At 39.1% G+C, this 23,970-nt stretch overlaps 1 protein-coding gene across 7 annotated transcripts in view; it reads right to left on the bottom strand.

Annotated features, from left to right (window-relative positions):
• The window catches only part of ANO5 (anoctamin 5), a 55,114-nt gene that overhangs the window by 15,318 nt on the left and 15,826 nt on the right, over positions 1-23,970 (bottom strand). For 2 of the 7 annotated variants that reach the window (XM_064657181.1, XM_064657184.1), the window contains 11 exons: positions 20,373-20,420; positions 14,865-14,909; positions 13,677-13,790; positions 6,779-6,847; positions 5,517-5,801; positions 5,044-5,157; positions 4,220-4,335; positions 3,347-3,481; positions 2,028-2,133; positions 1,878-1,938; positions 259-410 (listed from right to left, as the gene is read on the bottom strand). In XM_064657181.1, the coding sequence (XP_064513251.1) occupies positions 259-410; positions 1,878-1,938; positions 2,028-2,133; positions 3,347-3,481; positions 4,220-4,335; positions 5,044-5,157; positions 5,517-5,801; positions 6,779-6,847; positions 13,677-13,790; positions 14,865-14,909; positions 20,373-20,420 (1,245 nt within the window). The remainder of the gene's footprint in view (positions 1-258; positions 411-1,877; positions 1,939-2,027; positions 2,134-3,346; positions 3,482-4,219; positions 4,336-5,043; positions 5,158-5,516; positions 5,802-6,778; positions 6,848-13,676; positions 13,791-14,864; positions 14,910-20,372; positions 20,421-23,970) is intronic. The other 5 variants (XM_064657186.1, XM_064657185.1, XM_064657187.1 and 2 more) reach the window with 3 other exon arrangements.

The following is a 23,970-nucleotide window of genomic DNA, read 5'->3' as shown; positions in this document are numbered from 1 at the left end:
AACCAAAACCACAGCTAACCCACTTATCTGTCTTTAGATCAAGGCAACTGCTTCTTCTTATGCTGTGCAGGGATGAGAAAGAGTGCTTTTAAAGGCAAGAAGATTTCAGAGACTCCTGCCCTGAAACATGAAGGATGCTGCAAAGATGGTGTTAAAGCCATAAACTTTGCCTTTGTTTTCCTGAGTTAACACATCAATTTGCACGTTATGAAACCCTCAACGTACAGCTGAACTTGCATGTGTGTCCACACTCCTTACCTGAGTTACAGGATTCCTCTTCTTCTGGGTACACTTTGCCTCGTACTCAGGCCTCAGCTGGAGTTGCTGCTGTTCCTCTTCAAAATCAACCAAATCCCACTCATATTTCAGTCTAGCTTGCCGTCTCTTCCAAAACTCCAAGAAAAGCGTAACTACGATTTGGAAATGTTGAAATACGGTTAAGGAAGAAATTAATAAGTTCATGAACCAAGTTCAACTTACTTCTGCACTGGCTTCTGTTCTGTGGTTTATCATTTATCCTCAGTGCAACCCATCTATTTTTACTGACTGCCTATGAGAGTTCACAGCTAAGATCATAATACAAATCCAGTGATTTATTAGCTAATTGAATTCCAGAAGTGGATGACAAGGAAGATGCTAAGACATACAGGTATCTCCATGGTTATGAGAGCCATGTTCAATTACAGTTTAACTACTTTTCATATGCAAGAAATGACATGGAATTAACAAAAGAACCTGATGATACAAATAATTGCTTGTGTATAAACCTGCAACACATGAACAATGACTACAAATAAGCAGCATGGCTATTCAAGTTCAAAGATTTCTGTTGCATTTTGATGCTTATTTGATATCATGGTCATTTTAAAGATAGTGAATGTCTGGTGTTTTTCATATGATCAAGAGTTAGGCTGGCTTAAGAATTTTTTAAGACACTAGAGGGAACTGATTTCATATATAAACAACAATAAAGTATATAATACTATATAACACTTTAAGAACCCTATATAAACTACTTTAAAATGTAAACATTTAGTAATCTGATTGTTCTTAGTTGAACTGGGAGGCTTCATGGTTAATACAAACACAGGAAAGCTTATCTTCTGCAGTTCTAAACCCTTTGGCTGGTACTTCCTGAATGACTAATCCATGTCACACAAATGCTAGTGCTTAAAAAACAAGAAAAGTTTAGTACAGCAGCCCTACAACATCATCTTATTAGATTTTTTTTTAATAATTCTATATGAAAAAAGTTAGTGGTGAGATCCTTTGATAACAAATAAACAGATTTTCTGCTAGCACAGAGATCTTTGTGAGCTAATGAAATACCTATAATCAAACTGAACATTTAATTACAATACTTCACACAAACAGCATGAAACAAGAGCTATATTTAAGGAAATGATGAAAATAACTATGCTATCCTGTATTTATAAACCTTCACAGAGTTTAAAAAAAGAATATATATTTAACACAATATGATCTTAAAAGAAAAGACACAAAAGCTCTCCACTCTCTGACAATGACAGTGATAATGTGCAGGGCTTAGCAGAGAGGACTCTTTCATGGGCTGCATAATGTTGGACCTCTCTGGTTACAAAGGAAAAAAACAAATGTTAGCAGTTAAGAGTACACAATACTTATAATATCCTTATGATATCCTAGATATCTGCTGGATTTTCTTCGGGTTTTCCGATCCCTCTGTGTTTCTCTTAATTCCCCTGTAACTTAAACCTATTTTTACTCTCTCATCGCTTTTGTATCTGAGGCAGGATACTGAAGTGTAGCCATTATCCCCCTTCCTCCCACTTCCAGTGTCCCTCAGCAGCTTGGCCATGATCTTAATGCTTGACATAAAACTTATGAAACGTACTCACCCCATATGCCCATGAAAATGGCAAAAAAAAGAGTTGCCACGTTGTCAAACAAATGGGAATACTGCAACAGAATACCCAGGAACAGGTCAGTACCAAAAGAGTTTTCAGGATGAATAAAAATAACAACTGGCTGCAGAATCAGATACAGACCTGTGAAGACTGACAGGTGGTGTTTAGTCTCCAGTAGTCGCAGTCCTGGTCACAAAGCGGGCACATGATGATCTCTCCTCCAATTGCAGGGTCACAGATTTCTTTGCTAAGGAGGAAAACATTATAAAGTATCTGTTTTCGTAGCATCTTAAGAGCTGTTACACAAAATTTATTTGAAAATTAAATAAGAACTCCACTTGTTCAAAGCTCAGGATTTGCAGCTTCACGGCAAAGATGCCACATCTTGTCACATTCACTGGTGTTAACCTGTGGCTGGTCAGGGCAAGCCAAGAAATGAAGCAGCTGCTACAAGGAGTAAAATTAACAATTCCCTCAGTATGGGCTTTCTGGTTCTATCAGCAAAGAATCAGGAGTGTCAGGAGCTATACGGCACAGGCACTGCTTTTGGGCGAGATATAAACCCTGTTATTTGTCAGCAGGTCAGCAGTGAGATCCAAACACCTTTTCTAAAAGCTGAGAGGTAACTTCAGCTTTGCTATCTGCAGAAAAATTTGCTACTTCAATTTAACTATGACAGTGGGTGAAGTTTACAATCCTATGATAGTCCTTCAGTATCCAGAGAAATCCGAACACGTATAGCAGTATTCCCAGGTGAATTCTTAACCTAGCTAAAATACAAGTCTCAAAATGACATAATTCGATAGAATAGATGAGAATTTAAACCTCTTATTCATCTTTTATGGTTAAAACTCACAGTTTTCTGGAAGCCTCCTTATAAAAAACAGTAGGCAATGAAATGTCAACCCTCTTTTCCTCTCTCCACCTCCAGTCCCTGAATACAATATGTCTTGGGTCCTCTAATGAAACAAATACAATGTTTATTTAAAAAAAAAAGCAACCTATGGCTCTGAGACACTGGAACCCTCTTTGATGGGAGAACACTGCTGATCTGTTTTACTCATGCTTTTGGTATGAGTACAAATGATGACTTACACAAAAAGGTCAGACTGCTCTGCAAGACAGATTAAATAGACAAGCTTAAGGCAACAATAAACACTTAATTTTGAGAGACGTAAGTGGTACATAGGACTTCATGTATTGCAGGTTCTCCAATATGAAAAGCTATTGCCAAATGGCAATAAAATATTGCTTTTCATCTACAAATTGATTCTTACTAATTAACAGTCAAAAGTTCTGCATCAGTGGCCCATCACCTTTTCAATCAATAAAGACAGATGAAGAACAAATTCTTCTAGTCTGACAAGCCTTAAAGCTTGTTATCTGTTGGGAGTTTTTTGCAAGAACTAAATTTTCACGTTGCTTAACTCTGCCCAGGAGAGTTTCAACATTGCACTCACCTGCTCATATTTTCATCCATTGTAAACAAGCCATAAAGAAAACAGATTAAGCCAACAACTGCTGCAAGGAATAACATCTCAGTGTAAAATCCCAGCCAGGCAAAATAGATTCCAATCTTCTCACCATAGTATTTCCTGAATACCAAAAAAAAAAAAAAAAAAAAAAAAATGCAATTAACAGGAATAAAAAGCAAAATTTAAAACTGTAATAGAGCAATCTGGCCAGAGTAAAAATGAAACACTTGGTAAAATTCTCTTTTAACATAAGAGTAAATGCATTGATGTACAGTGGAAAAATGATTTGAAGCTGGCCATGGGAAGTTATTCAAGCTGAATGAACCAGATGACTGAACGTCCCTTTTTTCCTACTAGCAGAAGCTCCAGCTTTAAAATCACTCTTTCTCTTTCCCACAGGATAATGCAAATGAAGATTTATTTTCTGATTTTTCCAGGGAGTTACACAAATGAAACTGAGTACACCAGTCCTGATCATATGCTTGGGAGAAATGGATAATCCATAGAAACACAACCACCTGCGTTACAAATGGAGAACTGTAACCTGTGAACAAAGTAATATTTTGTTGTCTAGGATGGGCTGAAAAAGAGATCTTGGGTGAGATGAGTTTAAATTTAGGCTTACAAACTAAGAGTCAAGCTTCCAAACTGCTTTTATCAGTGTTTTTTCAAGTCTGTGTTGAAATTTCAGCGTTTCAAATCGCTCTTTAAAAATTCATGTAGGTATTGATTATAAAATCCAAGACATTCTCTGCATGTGTTTCTCTAAATCTGAATTATCTGTAAGCTACAAATGAATATCAGCTGTATTACAGTGAAAACCCAGGGAAACACAACAAACCACGGGCTGCATTTTACCTGATAAGGTCCAAAGGCTGCTCTTTGTAGAAGCGCGGGAAACGGGCCCACTCCATGTAGAGCGTGTACCTCTCGTTGTCACAGTTGGGATCGTTTGCCTTTTTCCAGTACTGGCACTGTGAACAAATCAAAGAAAAAGAAACACAGGAAAATTAATTTCTAACTAGATATCAGGAACTTTAAACAACCTAAAGTCTGCATTTTGAAAATATTTTAAGAGGTTAAATAAGTATTTTTAGACGAAGATTCGTGAGTCTGTCTCACAAGTTTTGGAATTTTTTCACATGATTTTTTAGCATTTAAGCTTGGTTGTAGTTGTATAGGAGAGATTCTTGCTTTTTATTATCTGTGGGTTTGGTAGTCCCAACAGGATAAATTACTTCCCAGCCTAGACTAGCCTTCTACAGCATAGATCCTGATCAGCTAAAATTTCCCACTGATAACCTAAGGAATGTCCATTCACCCATTTATTTTTATTTTCTAAGGAAAGAAAAAATATTTGCAAACATTTAAAAATATAAATGTATATAAAGTATCTAAAAATGCCTTATGGTAGAATTCAGAGACATAAGTCTCTAAAGAAATGATGTGACTGACACATGGGTATATCCTAAAAACTCCTCCACAGGAAGAAACATTTCAGCACATAAAAGACAAATAGCAGGGCAGGTAAATATGTTTCGTGTATTATTAAACAGAATCAATGGGACAAATGGAAGGGTTTGAGTACATTTTTGTATCTGCTGGAAACAGCAAATTCACAGCAGGTAAAAGATTGAAAACACTGGGAAATGCTCAAGGAAGCAGAAAGCTAAAATACTTACATCATGAAGAGGATATGCAGCTGTATAGGTGCCATTGTTTAGCAGTCTCTTAATCCCAAATTTTTTCTTCCCTTCTTCTGTTCCATAAGGGCAACGTGTAAGAATATAATTAACCTGGGATTCAAACACAGGAATTTCAGAACTTTCCTATTTTAAGGCCATTTAACAGAACCCTACAATGGTCATGCACTGTGTGTAATCTGCTGGAACAATATGCAAAAGCAGGAGGTGTTTCTTCAGAAGGCCTTACCCCACGTAAAAATACTGAGGGCACAACTGCCTTACAGATACTCAGAAGAACCGTTCCAACAAGTATCACACCAGATTTCTAAGAAAGACACACAGGCACCCAGGCTTCCCTGTACCCACCACGGACACCAGAGTTTCTATGCTCCCTCCTTCCTTGCAGGAATATTCTGATGGGGCTGTGTAAAACTGCATGTAAATGTGAGCAGCCAAACTGATGTACGTACTATTCTGTTCCTCACGGACGGGGAGAAGAAAGTGCTCTTGTCGTTTATGAGGTACAGCTCCTGCTTGTCCTTGCTGAACGGGGCCGTGAAATAATCCGGCTCAGGGTGCATCACCTTCTCGGGCAGCCTGAATGGGAAAAGCATGCAGTCCAGGGGGTTCTCCACCGTGGAGGGAATGTCATTTTCCTTGATGGGAACTTTGATGTTCAGCTCCTCTGCGTACGTGATCAGAACCTCCCACGGCGCGTGGATCTTCACAAAAAAGATCTTGCCATCTTCAGATTCCTGCCCCGGGAGAGTTAAACCAGTTAAATCAGATGTCAGACCAAACTGTGTTTTATTGCAAGATTTATGGGAATAGTTTTTATACACAATTTATTCACTTTTACATATTTCTGAAAGGTTTAAAAAAAAGAAAGGAGGAGGGAATAGGGGAACTTTTTGTATATATATATTTTTAATTGAAAAGCTTATCTGAGTTGTTATCCATTCATAAAAACAATCTTTGCACTACTAAAAGCTCAAAAATGCTTTTCAAACTATATTAATCTCATACACTGAGGCCTGAAAATTGTCATTACACTGAATGCACTGGAAATACAAGGAATATTCTTATCATAGGCCTCACCCAACAGTGTACTTTCAGTATTCCTCTGCATACACAGCAGAAATGGCAATCAGAAGGTACTTTTGACATATTACTCAATGAATCCCCTATCCATGGATGTTACAAAGTCTGAACTTCATCAAGAGTTACTTTACCCCACCCAGCCTCTGGCACACTGACTGCATCAGTCAAAATCCCATGTTCTCCAGTTGTTAAACCAAACAGTAACACTAATCAAACATCCTCAAGTTGTTTCACCCTTTCCTCATAATTACAACATCCATTGGACATAACTAATCCATTCACCAACCTTCCAAACTTATTACTCATTGTTAGGCAGGATTAAATGTAGCTGTGAGCATACTTCCCATTTAAGTGGATTTAAATCAAAGCACAGCTATTTTGGAACCACTTTCTTTTTGTTATGAAATCAAAAGCCATCTCTTCCTCTTGAATCACAATTATTCTGCTTCCGCAATTCTTATGAATGTATCTAGAAAAAGGACTCAAACATATTAATCTTGTTTCACCTAAGTAAGTCACACTCCACTGAAATCCACAAGCATAATTGATAATTTTTCCCAAAGAAACAAAGTGGTTTATTAATTTGCAAGTCTACTTCTCTCATCCTAATTTTTCCTTTTTTTTTTTTTACCTTCTTGTCTTCTGTTTCTAGTTCCAAACCTGCCTTTTGCAGATTGCTCTCAAATTCTTTTCGTCTTTCCTAGAGAGAAACAAACACACTTTAGTAAGTGATAAAGTTAGCAACTAACTGATCCCTTACTGATGACTCACTGAGTTTCAACTTCTCTCAGCTGCCCTGATGACAACCCCTTAATGCTATGTGACCTTCTAAAAGCCATCAGACAAAAAACAGCTGATGCATACCAGGTCACTTCCGAGTGCAGGCTGGCTTTGTGATGGCAACACATCGGGAATTGCAACAGGAAACCTACCGGGTAGGAAAAGGCGTGTTCTGGTTAATCAGAGAAGGAACTGATGTCTTGTGTTCTGAGCACTTCTGACTCTTCAGGAGGCTGGTATGTGGGGCGTGTAACTGTTCAAGTTCAGCTACATTGCTAAGAGAATGTCAATCAAAACTAGATGGAAGGAAAAATCCTGGAAGCACGTGGAAGACCGATTGCTCACAGTCCCATCTATTTACCTGTTTTACGATTATGCCTGATAGAGATGTTCAAGTACTGATTACAGACAATTCAAACAGTACTTCACAAACATCACTGTAAAACTAGATAAGACCAACAAATCACCACGTGTGATCTTCCATGTGCTTAGCTTGCATAAAGTCAGTGTGGACTTCAGCAGAGTTAAACAAACCTGCCTGTGGCAGTGAGCGGTGGCTGCGTGACCTCTCTGAGCTTGAGATTCTTCTGGAACTCTATTTTGCCAAGCAATTCCTAGGTGGTGCCTTTAGGGAAGAACATTTTCTTCCCCTCCTTCTCTGTGTAATTTTTGCTCCTACTGGGAGATTGCATTCATTTCCTTTCAATTATATAAAATTGGCAGAAGAACTGTCAGAATAACCATAAAGTAAGGCAAATATTGAGACCTAGCCTCTTTAAAATGCACAAGCTAGACCACAAATTTATTTTTGGCTAAAACCTGCAACGCTGCCTGATGTTTTTTCTATTGAAAGGTCTTAAATGACATTTTTCAAACATACTTAAAAATGCAAAACACCACAGTTGTCAGCCAATTTCCTTTCCCTGCATGTCTGTGAGCAGCAGTCTGCCCTTTTTGCATTTCAGTTTGCATAAACTACTCAGACAAATGAATACAGACTGAAGAATAGCTTTCACAGCCCTCAAATGTACCTTAAAACGTATTGATGTATTTTCTTGTGTTAGCGGCCTTTCATTTTTACTTGTCCCATCTGATTTTGCCAAATATTATTAGATATTAAATTAGACACTTGACTATAGGAGTTGCAAATATGCTAACTCCTCAATTCTAGCACATGCTGGGGGCAAATGCAATTCCATGCACTATTTTTGAATAATCAATCCCACTAAACTTCTTGCATGCACCTGTATAAACATCAGAGAGCTCTGGTCTGCTGACCTGATAATCAAATAGAGAACAATACAACTAAAAGGTGATTTAGGAGTGTATGTTGAAGTGTTATAGAAAATCTGACATCTAAGCCTAGTATCCAAAGCTATGTGCTAGTCTGGATTACATTTTCTCCAAACAAAGCACAGTGGTGTGTGTTCTTTCCCCAGCAAACACTGGAGGAGAGCCAAGTGAGTCAGTTCAGAGGCTCCTCTGCCACCAGACACCAGCCAGCTCCTCTCCAGCTGTGCTCAGGAACAGACAGTGCCAAAGGGTCTGGCCCATTACTTATCTTTCTTATTTTTCCTTACTATATCTTAGTGTGACAAACTACAGTGGTCTAATAGAAATTATGCTCTTTTTAGCACTTTGCTCTCCTCCCATAAGCCCCCTTCTCTGAAACCCATGCAAGGTACTGAACTTTCCAGTCACTGGAAACAACCATTTTTAAAAGGAAATCAGTCTGCTGCTATTGCAAAAACAAAAAACCCAAAACCCAAAACCCTTGGACCAGTGCTGGTTGGTTTTAATGTGTACTTGTTAGAATTTTAAGCTTCCTGCCTCAAACCTAAAAAGCTGTACCTGGTGGATATATTTCTGATTCCGCTAGAGATGCCACTCTGCAGTCACAGAGGGAAGCTCTCTAAGTCATCCCATTAGTGAAGACCAGCCAGAGTAGGCTAATGCCCTTCCTCACATCTTAAGTATAGTTCTTAAGCCTCTCCCAAGCATCTGTGAAGCACTGAAACCACATTTTCTGAGACAACTGTGGCCTAAGTAGGAGAGAGGCCAGTAGAGCATTGACCTCTCCAAACACTGCTGTGGATATCTCACATGGTGGGGGATAAGCACAGAGTAACTTTATCATCTAACACATGCTAGGCTGTAAGGAACCATCCTGATAAGATTAACAAAGCAAGATCCAAAGTTCAGCAGTACTAAAAAGCCCAATGCAGATGTAACACTGCATGATCAGTGGAAGAGAGACAACTCCTATAAACCTGTTTGTGGTGGTACTGCCTGTCACAACAGTCAAGGATCAGGAGATTAAAGTAATTTTAAGTTTACAACATAACACTCCTTAATTAAACTCCTCTTCCTTGCTTTTCCTCTTCCTTTAGGCAGGGAGCACCAAGCTCACCAAAGCCTTTTATGTATCAGGATTCTTGGGCTTATTCTAACTGCAGTCAGTAGGATATTGGGAAGTAAATATGGCCTTGGGAAACATTTACACGCTACTAATAAGGTGTACAAGAACCCAGCTCTTAGCTGTATCCTAGAGAACACAGTATGGGATCAGTCTGATCTTGGTCAGGCTGCCCACAAGCTCCCTCAGAAGAAAGTTTCAGATGAGATGAAGCCTGTTTAGGAAAGGCCTCTTGTCATCTCATCCACCCAGAGCCATGAGAGCAGGAGGTCAACAGCACGGATAACTGGCCCTCCTGCAGCCTGCAGGGACTGCCCACATGGCTGGGAGGGTGCTCCGTGTGCCCTCCAAAGTGAGTCCCTCTGTTGACCAGTGACAGGACTTGAGGGAATGGCATGAAGCTGTTTCAGGGGAGGTTTAGGTTGGGTACTAGGAAGTAAAAGTTCAAGCAGTATTTGGACAATGCTCTCAGACACATGGTGGGATTATTGGGCTGTCCTGTGCAGGGCCAGAAGTTGGACTTTGATCCTGATAGGTCCTTTGCAACTCAGCATATTTAATGATTCTGTGGTTCTATGAACTCCTGAACTCCAGTGCCTGATTACCCTCGGGGTGAAAAACCTTTAGTTCCTAATACCCAACCTAAACCTCCCCCGACTCAGCTTCATGCCATTTCCTCGAGCCCTATCACAGGTCACAAGAGTGAAGAGATCAGATCAGTATCTGCCCCTCCTCTTCCCCTCATGAGCAAGCTGTAGACTGCGATGAGGTCTCCCCTCAGTCTCCTCTTCTCCAGGCTGAACGGAACAAGTGCCCTCAGCCCCTCCTGATACGTCTTCCCCTCCAGGCCTTTCACCCTTGTGGCCTCCTTTGGACACTCTCTAACAGCTTCATGTCTTTTTTATATTGTGGTGCCCAAAACTGCACACAATATTCCAGGTGAGGCCACCCCAGTGCAGAGCAGAGCGGGACAATCCCCTCCCTCGCCTGGCTGGCAGTGCTTTGTCTGACAAACCCCAGGACACAGCTGGTCCTCCTGGCTGCCAGGGCACTGCTGACTCATTGGACTTGATGATCCTCAGGATATTCTATGATTCCTTCTGCAAGTACCAGCCAAGCTGCTGTAAAGCAGCAGGGAGAAGTGCCCAGCTTGGATGGAGCCCAGCTTTCAGCCGTGCCTGCAGAGCTGGACATGCAGCTTCTCACAGCCAGCAGCCTAACAGGGCTGACAGCACCAGCAACAAGCATCTGATACTTGCTGGCCCTGGCTCCCTAACTCTGGGCTATGTGGTGCCTCCAAGAAAGCAAAAGTTTCTGTTCGAGAGGATGAAAACTGGAAAAGGGTTCGATAAAATGTCTTTCTGTATCTCCGTGCACCACTGGGGACAGGGGCACTTTGCTTCCAGTCAACACAGCAGCAAGTTACTTTGCACAGAAATCCCTGAGTCCTAATGCTCTGGAGTTCTTGTGAAGAAATATACTTAGGGACAATAAAGATCATGTTCTGGTTATTAATAATTCATTAGATATTTTATAAATTCTATTTATTTTTTTGATGGTCACATACATCTCATATGTGAGCAAAATATTTCCACTTATGTGCCGGAGATTTTAAGGAAAAATATAAAAGTATTGTCTCACAAAAATGTAATCCTAATTTTTGTTTAGAGGAGTTTGTGGTTTGGATTTAGAAGGCAAGTTCAAAACAGCGTTGAAGCTGGAATATGTCTGGGAACATCAAAGAAGTTAATGCAGGAAACTAAGGGAGAAGATGAACAGACCATCTCTTACATCTGTATTAGGGCTGTGTTGAAATACACAAAGAAGTTATTCATCCCATTCTTAGAAATGCAGAAAAAAGCTGTTTCCTTGAGACAAGGAAACAAAACCCTTTGTCACAACTGTTAATTCTCTTTGTATGAACATTCCTATTCTTAGCTGTTCCATTTTGCTGTATCATTGTGCCACAGCAAAAGAAATTCACATTTCTGTGATGACTGTACAATATCAAGTACAGTATATGTCAGATGAATTCCAGATGCTGCAGTGCACCAATCTTGTTCTCACAGAGACAACAGTAATTGTATGCTAAGAAGTCTGCACCAATTTACAGGCATACTAATTGCATAAAGGTCTATGCTGAACACAAATATAGGGCAAATGCAGATTCGCCAGGAACTGTGTAAAAACATTGATACCTCCATGCCTGTTTGTCCAGTGACTGCAGAGCTAATCTACAGGGCCACTGACCAAACCTCTTCCTCCATGGGGCCACAAACTCTTTTCCAATTAGCAGACATACACAAGAATTAAACCTAACAAAACTTAACAGGGATGTTTTGGCCTTTTGCAAGACAGAGATGTTTCTTCCTAGCAAGTGCATTTTTACCTCAGAGAGGAAACACAGCATTAGCTACAAACTCTTGGGCTCCTCCTCACATGGATCCTTCAGTCAATAATGACACTCATGTTCATGGCCTCTGGTCTGGCAAAGATTCCTGCTACCCCCTAATGATCCATAAAGCAATGAGGAGGAAACTGCTGCACACAATATAAACAAGGGACTGAACATCTGGCTTAGTTTCCTTCCCACTTGAAACATTACCTAAATAGTCTCAATTTCTTTTCTCATCTTAAATAATTTGAGTATGACTAATGGAGAAGTCTATTTTAAGAGCTGCTTTGACAAATTCTGCATGGATATCTTTTTTCTCTCTACACTGATTGGTCTCCTCTTCCTCCTTTTTTAAATGCATTTTGCTTTATAGGAGAAGAAGGAATGCAGCTAGGATTACAGTCTGACAGAGGGTTTGAGTTTGAAAAAGTTTTTTATGTCTGTATATAAACCTATGGTACCGCAGCTACAAAATAACCCTGGTCTCCCAAGAAAATCTCTGGAATGTGGCTAGCTGAGCTGAGCTGAGCTGACTGAGGGTGCTTCACCTGGGAAAAGCATCAAACAGAGACAATGACAGAAATTCCTGGGCTTTTTAAGGTAACGAGTAAGATGAGGGGCTGTGCTCTACACTGGATCATATTTGGATGCAAGTTCAGGCAGCATAAGTCCTTAATGAAAACAGTATTTCCTTCATAAAGGAATGAAAGCAATAGGCCAGTTTTTTAACAGCTCAATCTTGCAGGTTTTGTTCAAAGGAAGTTAGGATCTTTAATTATGAAAGAAATATGAAAAGATATAGATGATAACTGTCCTTTACTTCACAGACCTTCAGTTTTGATCATGATTTTGTCATAAGCATTGGTATAATTAGTTTTTTTCAGATACCCTTATCTTTCAGAATAATATGATTGCATGAGAATGAAGTTTTTTTGGTGTCTCTCTCTTTTCAATTTTTTTAAATCATGAATAAACTTTGGAGTTATATATTGGAGAGACCAGTTTGTAAATGTAACCTCTTCTGACTCAGAAAGAAGGCAGGAAATACAGAAGAAAAAAAACCCTTAAAATCCCTCTTTTTTTTTTTTTAAATATTGTGCTTTATGTGAAGTTTGTTGTTTGTCTTGACTGCATCTCATAGTATAGATTTTTTTTATATAGCTTGAATTTACAAGTTTAGCCAAGTTAGGCCACAAGTGTCAGTGTGAGCATGGAACAAATAGGTGTCAGTCAGGCAACTGAATGCTGGGAAGTTCAGGGATAGTCACTGGCATTTTAGAAAAAGCTTGTACTTTGTGCTCTTATCAAAGCCACTTTAAATATTCTTCTAGAACAATGAATACATATATGTAGAGAGTTAGTCAAACATAGGGAAAAGCTCAAAGAGGACATGCTGTGTTTGTGCTACTCAGAGTACATATTACAAAAAGAGTCTCAAAGGTATTAAAAGAAAATTGCACTAATTCTTGGACCTAAGAAACTATTTCTGCTCTAACTGCAGTCAGTGAATGGAAAAAAAATGTTATTGTTAAGTCTTGTTTGAATGATGCTTTGCTTATTTAGAAGAAACCTCCTGCATTTAAAAGTATTTGCAGACAAAACTATTTACAGATATTTCTCCAAAGTCTCAGCTAGACTGTCAATGAAGAAGCAAAATAATTTGGGTTACTTTGCTCAACTATATTATATATTGCCCAGCCTAAGCAATGGAGAGTGATCAATTCAATAAACACAGTCCCAAAAATCTAATAAAATTGGGTCCTGACACACAACAGTAAATTACACAGAAATTTCTGTACATGGAATGGATTTTCACATAGCTATAAAATTTTTAGCTAAGTCCTATTCCAGTTGAGTGTAGTGATCTGAAAGCATTAGTAACTGATATTCAGGTTATTGGAGATAAAAATTAAGAGGATTTCAAAAAGATAAACTTACCAACTTTTTTTCCAATTCCTTACTAAAATCATCCACATAAGAGAGAACAAAATCGATTCTCCTGACACCATCCCTGAAGAAAATAGAATCTTTGCTTTGATGTCTTTTATCAATCTGTAGAAGATAAAGGTATATGAATAAAAAAACAAGTATTGCTGTTTCTCTAAAATATAACAGAAGACAAAGAAGTTTCCCCACATTGTCACAACTCTTCAGTTTCTTCATAGTTGAAGATATACTTGGGCAAGATTTAACAGGGCTATATCCAGTTAAAATAATTCCAAAATTAACTGCATATGTCCACAAGCACTACATGTAAATAACTGGTGCAGGAAGAATAAATACATGTTAGTGTAGCAATACTTGTGAATACTTGAAGCAGGTGGCAAAATGTAAATTCCATGCATTTTCCTCTACATAACAAGATTCACTAAATCAACTACCACAGAGACATATGTCCCAGCAATGACTACATATAAAAATGGCACACGAACAACACAGGAATGACATTTCAAAACTGAGTATTTACTTTCATGGGAAAAAAAAATACATCTAATAAAAGGTATCAATGCAACTGGGTAATTAGTATTCCAATTGATCTATTAAAGGTCATATTTTAATTTATCAGCAGGCCAGAGTGTCATAGTAACATCATTTACCTTTTTAATTGATTAGGCCACAGTAATTAATGTTAGGCAAATAAAAGACTATAACCCCACTCTCCTAAGGAAGTTAATTCTTTTTAGGCAATATTATTTGCAATATTAGGTAATATTATTTGTTATCATATCAATATTCAGCTTTACCAAATTGTGTACAAGACATACAGCAAAGTGCTCTCCAGAAGCTAAACGTTGAGGAATTCCAGAGAGGAAATCTGGCCTCTCTGCTGAGGAAGGCTGAAGTTTTTAAACCACACCCATCAACAAAAGTGTATTTTTATGGGGCTGAATTGGGTTTTCATTTTATTAGAGTAGGAACAAAACAGAATAATTCAGAGGGCTATGTCTCTGTCGTCTCCGTCTCACACCATGCAAGGATACATGTGAAAAAGTTCCCTGAGAAAGCACAGGATATTTATTTATAACTGTGAACCTTTTTCACAGTTAACAAAAGGCATCACACAGTGAAGCATGTTATTACTGCAGCCATCCAAGCCACTTGCAATACCATTCATCACTGGTTTACCCTGAGACGTCGCTTCAGGAACAGATTGTATCTCCTTCCACTCTGCTGGAATAACCAACAAGTAGTTAGCAGGCCCACTGCTTCCCTCCAAGGTCCAAACCACCTGCTTGGAGCACATACACTCCAACTACAGTGAGCAAGAAATCCGTGCCCCTTAAAGCTGGGAAAAGCCCCCAGCTACCAGAACAAGCACCCACAAATAATATGACTATCACGTCCTTTCTATTAAAGGCGAAGCTGTGCTGGAATCCATTTTGACAGCAAGTATATGTTTTAAAAGAATGACTCCTACAGTGCTAGTTGCCATCATTTGGATACTTAAGCAGATTTAAAAAAGAACATTAAGAAAGTGGGTCTGAGTGTAGTGCAAGGGTAATACAACAAGCACATCTTTCTGTTACACTCGTGTTAGGCTGGACCTGCTGGGACACAAAAAGACAAATGGCAACCATGTAATTCCAGAGCTGACAAAATTACAAGCAATAATATCCACATAGTCCAGGACACATGTTTATCTTCAAGTAGGCTGAAATGAAATACAAATAATTGAAAACTCCTATTGTTCCACGGTGTTGTACAACTTTATGCATCTCCATTAGACACACTGGTAACTGCTGGAACCAGATAGCAGCCTACCTGAAGCATCCACGCACTACAGAGAATTCCTGTGTTCCCTACCCTAGCCTTTGGGGAGCTCAAGACACTGTGCTGCAAAAGGTAAAAGAAATTATTTCCTGAAAATACTGCCATCCTTTCTTTGCCTTCCCTCTTCAGCAATTTTGAGAGGGTTTTCTGTGGTTTTTCTTCTTGAGAAATATTTACAGCAGATCAATTAAAGTAGACTACTCTGTATGACTGAAATCTGCTACCTCAGAACATAGTTTTGCTTTCAAATGTAGCACATAATCTTGCATGATTAAGAGGCTCAGAAAAACCACGGAATCCAACAGATGAAAAGAAAAAGCATTTTTCTATCCTATTTTGAACTTACAGGTTTGGGTTTTTCTTTGTAAATATAATTGTGACTACGTGCAAACTGCAACAGTTTAGATGTTGATTTAATCAAGTTATCACAGTGCACAGAACCACACTCACATCTATATAGAACCAACAGTAATGTAATTATTCAGCCTTACAGTAAGTGAACCCCAAAGTGCATTCTAACAACTTACAGTGCTGGGGAATTGCCCTAAAAAAGGCCACCCCAACCACTGGCTTACACTGTGTAAGCCACAGAATCATATACACAAAGAAGAAATAAATCAATACATAATATTTACTTCAAAAAATGCTCCTGCCAAAGGAGTATCCCAAATTGTCTGGGTTGCATAGCTATAATTAGATTATTCAATACAATTGAAGTAATACTTTATCTTTAGTGCCATCAACGTTCGCTCATTTTTTAAGATGTGTCAGAACCCCCAGTCATTAAAGGCCTGACTATCAATTTAAGAAGATGCAGTAGTCATTGCTGGATCTGCTTTGAGAAGGGGAATACTTATCACTTCCCTCTCCTTCTGTACATAGGATTATTTATCATGGATAGTGACAGGCCTGCTTATTAAACACATAAATTATTCCTTTCCATTTTGCTGCATTTGGATTTCACAAGGAGAACAAGATCAGTCTTGCATACTTATGCAGGTCTGTGCATACATGTGCACCTACAGGATTAATATATATAAAAAGTTTGTAATTTGCATTGGTGCTATCAGTGAATCACTAAACATTACAGATTAGTAGCAGCTCTTTCCAGAACTGTATTCAAATTAATTATCCTGGACAACCTGCAGTTATTAAATGAAGCTACACCTCATCACAGAAGATGCTTTATAATGTGTTTCTTCTGCAATACAAGTACCAAATTAAAACTTCCTAACACAGCACAGAAAGCGAGCTGAAGCTTTTGAATAATTAAACTATACCCAATGAGGAATTACAGAAGAGATGGAGCCCCAAGCCATACGGTGAAGACTCCAGAAGTAACAGCCACAAGTCGCAACAAGAGAAATTTCTACTGGATGTGAGGGTGTGGTTGAGTGGGAATGGGTACAAAAGGTTACCCAGAGGGACTGCATAATCTCCATCCCCAAAGACCACACAGCCTGATCAAGCTAGGCCAGGACTGCACAACCTGACGTAAATTTGAAGCCAGCCTTGCCTTGGGTAGGAGGCTGGCCAAGGAGACCCCCAGAGGTCACTTCCAATCCAAGTTCACTGCAGGAGTCTATGAAATGGTGTTACTGCAAACATTCAGCATTTACCAACGCTTTCAAAAAGCTGAATAAATCCATCAGCTGCAAAGCAAGTTTACAAAAACCACCTGTTCAAATACTGCCCTCCTGTAGTAACTTTCCAGTCTCAATAGTCTAATTATCTCTCTAAGAACTAAGTGACCTCACAAGTTGCACACAGATGTGCTAATTGAATGCTGTAATGATCTATCGCTAAGAGAGAAATTTTCTTTTCACATGGCTACAGAAGTGCAAACTTACAGGACTCATACAGAATTATATTAATATTTCCAATTACCCCATATTCGCTAACTTTTGTCTAGACACCCAGCAGAGGCTGGGGTATTGGACCATGTCCAACCAACCAACCTTCCAAGTACCTACACTTGCAATCCTCACCTCAGACACGATCTAAAGCCCTGCAGTAGGAAACCCTGACTCAAACAGGACAGGCAACAGGAGAGACCAAGTTGTCAGTATGGAAACAAGCACAGCTCAAGATGAAGTAAGGCTGTAAGAGCCCATGGCCCTCTCTGCCCAGACTGGTTTGGGTACAGTGTGTAAATGCTGGCTGGTGGCCCCACACTCCCCAGAACCACCCAGACTCTCCAGCACTGCTGAACGCTCACTGAGGAGCCCTTGGCTGCCTCGCTCTGCAGGGACCTCAGAGACACTTCTGCAGGGCCAAGGCAAACAGTCAGACACGGTGAGCTGGAGAGGGGAAACCCAGCTGCTGGAAGTGGCACCAACCACTAACACTGGCACAGAAAGTGCTTCAGAGAAATGACTTTGGTTTGAAGCTGAGGGACGGGGACTGCGGTAAATGTCCCCGTGGCCCAACAGCCTCAGACAGTGTGGGCAGCTCCCCCTCAGTGGTTTATAGGAATCACAGTACCCAAAAAGCAAATATGTTTTGCAGGTTATACCTGAATGATTTAATCTCATGTTTTTACAGGACTCTGAGGGATTTCTGTTTCTGGTCATGCACCTAACAGGAATTTTAGGTCCTTACAGGTCACTTAGCACAGCTCACTCCTTATAGGCACAGAGCTTCCTCCAAATACACCCTGCTGCTAAATATCCCAGGCCTCTCCATGCCCATGCTTCAAAGACAGGGGAACGTCTCTTAAAGCAATACTTTTCAGATTGTTACTCAGTCAGAAGAGTGCAAGTTCCTTAGGGGCCTAGGTTCAGAAACACCCATCCCAAATTCAATGCCCTGGACTTCAAGGCTTCCCAAGAGTCCAACCCCACAGACATGGGACTGCACGTTCAGACCTCAGCACTGTTCCCCTTCTGCTTTTTGCATCTTGCACCTTCTTCGTGAGAAGGTAGTTTAGAGCAGCACTTTCAGTAACAAAGCAGTAACCAACACTAATCTGGGGTGGAGGAACCCATTAGCTTCATTAGAGTTACAGCACAGGGAAGCACCTCTGGCTATGAGGTTACATTAATAACATGGAATGGTTGTTTGTATGATCCCCATCAGCACATCAAAGAGTTATACTGTCATAGTCCTATATTTCCAGGCAAAAAACCTGCCTGAAATTACAAAATGAAATTGGTTTGTAACATTTGCTTGCTTACAAGATAGTCTACAAACCAAATATTTATTTTATTGACTGCATACCTTCGATAATCACACAGGTATGTTAGATCTAAAATGGACAGGGTAAAAAAACCAAAAGAACTGCATTAAAAAGTAATCAGGTAATTTATAAATTTTCACTGCAGAAAAACTTTCAGAATACAGAAATGGACAAAACCATAAGTGTTTAAAAGCTGAATCAAAATACAAGAGAAGTTTCCATAACTGAAGGGGTAGGAAACATTCAATGGCTTAAAAACAAAGTTAACACCTTCATTCAGATCCCCAGTTTGCAAGGAATATTTATATACTCCTCCTGTTCACTGAATTAAACACACAGTTACAGGAAAAACATGCGGATCTAAGTGCTGCTATGCTAAATACAACTTTATAAATATAAATATATATATTTATATATACCTATAAATAAGTTTAGACATAATTTTATAAACACACACATATATATATATAGTATAAACGTATTTCCAAAAGCAAAAAGTTCCTGTGAATGCATTTCCAGAACATATGCAAATATACAGGCACTCTCATGAAAATCAAAAAGGCAAATTTCTGGTTTATGCACCATAAACTCAGTTCCCATTTTACCAGAGAGCCCCTTTCCATGAAGTTCTCTTCATTATTCTTCCTTGGAGGAATCCGTGCAACTGAAGAGTTACTCATTTTAAAAAGTGTATTAACAACACTCTTAACACCACACATCCCAGTTTCCAGTTAGACTTCATGCAGGTTACAAGGTTGCATAAAAAACCATAATCTTTCCCATCCAAAGAAACACAAAATCCCATGTATTTCTTGCAAGCTGCTTTTTTCACTCTCACTTGTGTTTCATTTCTGAATCACATTAAAATCTGAAAGCTTGAGAACATGCACTTCAAAGCCGTTTAAGACACCAAGATATTTGCACTGAAATTTAAACGCACATAAAAAGCCTCTCTGGGTAAACAAGAACAGAACAAAGAAAAATAAAAAGTATGCTAAGAGAGCATAGGTGTTAATGGAAGACACCAGAGCCCAATGTAAGCGAGCAGACAGTTTTAATACACCTCAGCATGTACTTCTTCAGTTATCTTAAGTGAATTTTTGTACTTTTTCTCCATAAAACAATAATTATTATTTTAAGTTTTCTGATATATTTGAGAATTTATAGTTATCTTTTCTGTGAATTTCAGTAAGTGGCTACTTTGAGCCTTTCCTTTTTATTTGCTACAATGAAAAAAAAAGAGGTAACGCATTTCAAATGACGTCAGTGTTTGTTTCTTGCTCTTTAAAACTTTTTAAAGTATCATGCTGACTCACACAGCCCTCAGGCTATCATGGTAACAAGGGATCCCACATTTGTTAATAACACCAGAGTCAGAATGTACCCTATAGCCCATCAAACCAAAACAATGATAAAAAAAGCAAACTTTCCAGTTTTCTCCACCAATCTTAACTTTCCAATTTTGTCTATTATCTTTTTGATTTGCTTTAATTTTTTTTTTAAATCATCACCAGGAATAAATGCAAACACCACATTCATAATTTATAAGCTAGAAAAGATTCTTTTTTGGAAGGATGGCATCCTTGAAACTGGAAAATTTTCTGGTGAGGGATGTTTTGGCATACTGTAATAGAAGACGCCACACAAATTCATGCAAGGAAGCATGAATATTGCTTACTGCTTACCACTTGATGTTCAGGGATGAGTAAAGTAGTCTCAGTGCTGCTTAGGCCCTGCCAGTGGCATCACGGGAAAAACATAATGTTGTTAGCGATGATGCAAAGGATGCTTTAAAAATAAAAGGCTAATTCAGAAGAAACAGCGAAGTTTCTGGCTTAAGTTGATAAAAGCTCTTCTGAGCAGTAGATGGATTTTCAGTCTAGATAGTCAAAGTTTAAAGCAATCTCCACTTCCTCAGGCGAGTTTGGTCTCTAGCCTACGCCACCAACTTTTACATGGCCCCTATTAATTTTAAGTATTAACAATTACCATTTTTGGTAAGAGCTATACAGTATTCCTCAGCATTTCCCTTAGAAAACAAAAAAAGTCTAAACAAGTTTGCAGGGATTACCGTTTACAAGCTGATGAAGGACAACTTTTAACAGTACTCTTATTTATTTTGATACCAAAGAGAGGAAGTGTACATAGCATAGACAGCTGTGCTCACATCCGGAACAGTGCGATGCCCCTTAAATGGCTATTTCTTGAAATACAAACTGAAGTTATACACTGAACAAAAACAAATGCAAGAAAACAAACCCTCAATCTCCCAGTGTAGACAAGGTAAATTGGTACCAGTAGTTGCAGTTGTTATTCTTAATGAGACTAGTGAGGGCATTCCAGCTTCCAGTTCTGATCCACAGACAGTGGGGCCCTACCCTGACTTTAATTGTCCAAGACCTGGTGCTATTTTCCTGTACGTGGGCCTGGGGGCTGCTGCAACATCCTCAGGCCAGACTCCACAGAGGTGACAGGAACACCAAGAACAGAGAGCTCTGCAGAGCACAGCCATCCTACAAACATAACCATCAGCCATCTGGGGTCCTGGCCCCACTGTGGGATTGCAGCAGCGATGGATTTTGAGATCAGACTTTGCCATTGGAACAAATAATGGTTTGCAATACCTCAGCTGTTCCGCAATATCTAATTCTGATAGTCAATAACATCACACTTTTCTTTTGTTTTGCTTCTGTACACAAACCACAGACAGGTTTAAATGGTGCAACGAACAGTGTGAGGGCATTATGAAAATATAACAGTTCTCTATGGAATTCAATTAACTTTCAATTTCAATTCCAACTTGTTATTGGACCATCATTTATTGCTTTAGAATTGTAATATTTCAAAAGGTTTATTACCCTAAAACCAATTTTCATAAAGTACTGTTTATTATTTTTTAAATTAGAAAACAATATTTTTCACTTTTATTACCATTTTTCTTGAGAAACCACTGAATTTCATTCCTGTAATTTTGTGAAACAAATGTGCTGGTTTTGTCCTATTGACACGTCAAGTAATACATAGACACATCTTTTCATTCTTTTTATGATGTTATCTCTGGGTATTTGCTTATCTAAGTAAGACAAAAATGTCCCTTTCAGAACGCAGTCAAATAAACACAGAAAGATTGATCTGGATTTTGGCAAGGAATCCACATGAGAACCAGTGCAAATATAAATAGCTGCACTATGCTCTTCCTCTGAGATAGTCTGACCTGGGTTTAGAACTCTAATCCTCATGTCACTGATGCTACAGGAAAAACCTGCTCTATTAGTAGAGAACGAAGGGCTGAGACAATTAAGCAGAGAGTTTTTCTCCAGTTATACACTGCAAGTACCTGCCATGTAAAGTACTGTACAAACTGAACCTCCATGAAAGCACAGCCTTGCTTTCAATGCTGCCTCACAGCTCCTGATCTCTCCACTGCACACAGCCCTCCCCATCCATGCTGGGATTCTTCCATCTACTTTCATCCAGCCTCTCCATCCCGCACATTCCTCCATGGCTGGATGTAAGTCCAGGTTTTAGCCACCCACTGGTGCTCACCGCCCACAGAGATAGAATTTTAATACATTTAGTGAAACACTCAGCTGTGAGGTGAAGATGCACAGTTGGCAGAGGCCTTTGTACATTCCTCTGCATTCTGTGAAATGCTTTCCTGTTAATCTAGGGAACCTACCCTACTCTCAGGACAACTGTCTGCAATTAATTAGCTCGGGTCATTGGGGTTAATTATTGTAAAACTGGTGCTCCAACCCTCTCCTGCACATTTTAAGTACTCTTGTAGAAACACACCACTTTTCCATTGTATGCCAAAATCTATGTACAGCACAAAGGGGGTCCAATCTTGGTAACACATGACCCCCAAAACAGGACCCAACTCAAACAGTCCAACTCTGTTGAGAGGAAAACCAAGGTTGGCAGTGGTGGGTTGGTCCTTCTTATTCTGGAATCCACTCTCATAAGCCTTTAATGCACTCTGGCTCTCCCCAAAATAGCCCTCAGATTGTGTTTTTGTTAGACTTGGAAGAAGTATTTTTGTGCTTCTATTTAGACATTGAATCCAATTTGGTCTGCCTTCACAATATTGATAATTGTATTATATTTTTCTCTCTACTTGAAAATCCACCTTGTCTGAATTGAAAAATTAACAAGCATGAAAAGTAATGTGTATTATGATGGTGTTTCTTCAGGAAAAAAAACCCAAACAATTAATTTGGAACACCTGCAGCACCTGCTGCTCTAAAAAAAAATAATAATCTATGCGTCATACCCCTAATTTTGGTAAAATGCATTGCTTTAATAAATTTGATGGAGTTCTGTCAATTTACTTCTTACCTGGTTTAAATAAAGACAACTTGTTCTCAGATTTTCTCATGATCAAGTTACATTATGGACAATCCCAATTAACAATGAGTTAGTGAGCATTTCACCGGTGTGAAACTAACAGAAAAGTGAAAATTTCCTGTATAACCATGGAGAAGTAATTTTTAACTCCTCAGAGCTAGATTAGGGCACAATCCTGCAGCCTTCCTCAGAGTAGTGCAGTCACCTGCATACCAAGGGGTGCACATGCATAGCAAGTAAACATTTTAAAATACTTTGTACTTCTTAATTGGAACAGTAGAGGACAAATAGTCCTCTGTATACACATCTTACAGATGTTGATATACTAAAAACCAGGGATTCAATTTTGGACAAAATCTGTACTAATTTTACATTTATCCCTTCTGAATGGCCTGAACTTTTACTATTAGGAAATTTCATACAAATTCAAATTTTTAACCTTTCTTCCAATCTTGAATTAATTGAGTAACCTTCTTTCCTCCTAAGTACAGGAACTCTATTTTGTCAGTGGGTTTCATCCTCATTTACTCTGCAACTTGCACAACTAATTACAACCCCTGAACAGACTCACCACCACACACTTTTCTAGCGCTTTCTCTGCGTAAAGCACAGAGGAAAAACGAATTCTCAGGTTTCATTGCATTCATTTTCCAATTTGCTCGAAAGGACTTTCAGAGGCATTTATGTATTTCTTGGAACAGGAACTCCATAAAGACTGATTCAGGTAGATTCTATGTAGAGATTCACTCAGGGCAGTTGCCCATCCCTAACAGAAGCAGCTGTCTGTGTATTAGTGATTTAACAAGGACATAATTGGAAGCAGTTCCCATTGCAACACTTATTTGAAAATATCCCCATCATATCTTTTTTTTTCCCCTTCTCCCACCTCCTATTTGCTGATAACGTCTCCTCACTTCCCTGCATGACATCTAGAGA

The sequence above is a fragment of the Pseudopipra pipra genome, chromosome 6 (assembly GCF_036250125.1).
Source record: "Pseudopipra pipra isolate bDixPip1 chromosome 6, bDixPip1.hap1, whole genome shotgun sequence".
NCBI lineage: Eukaryota > Metazoa > Chordata > Aves > Passeriformes > Pipridae > Pseudopipra > Pseudopipra pipra.
This window is presented reverse-complemented; position numbering and strand designations above follow the sequence as displayed.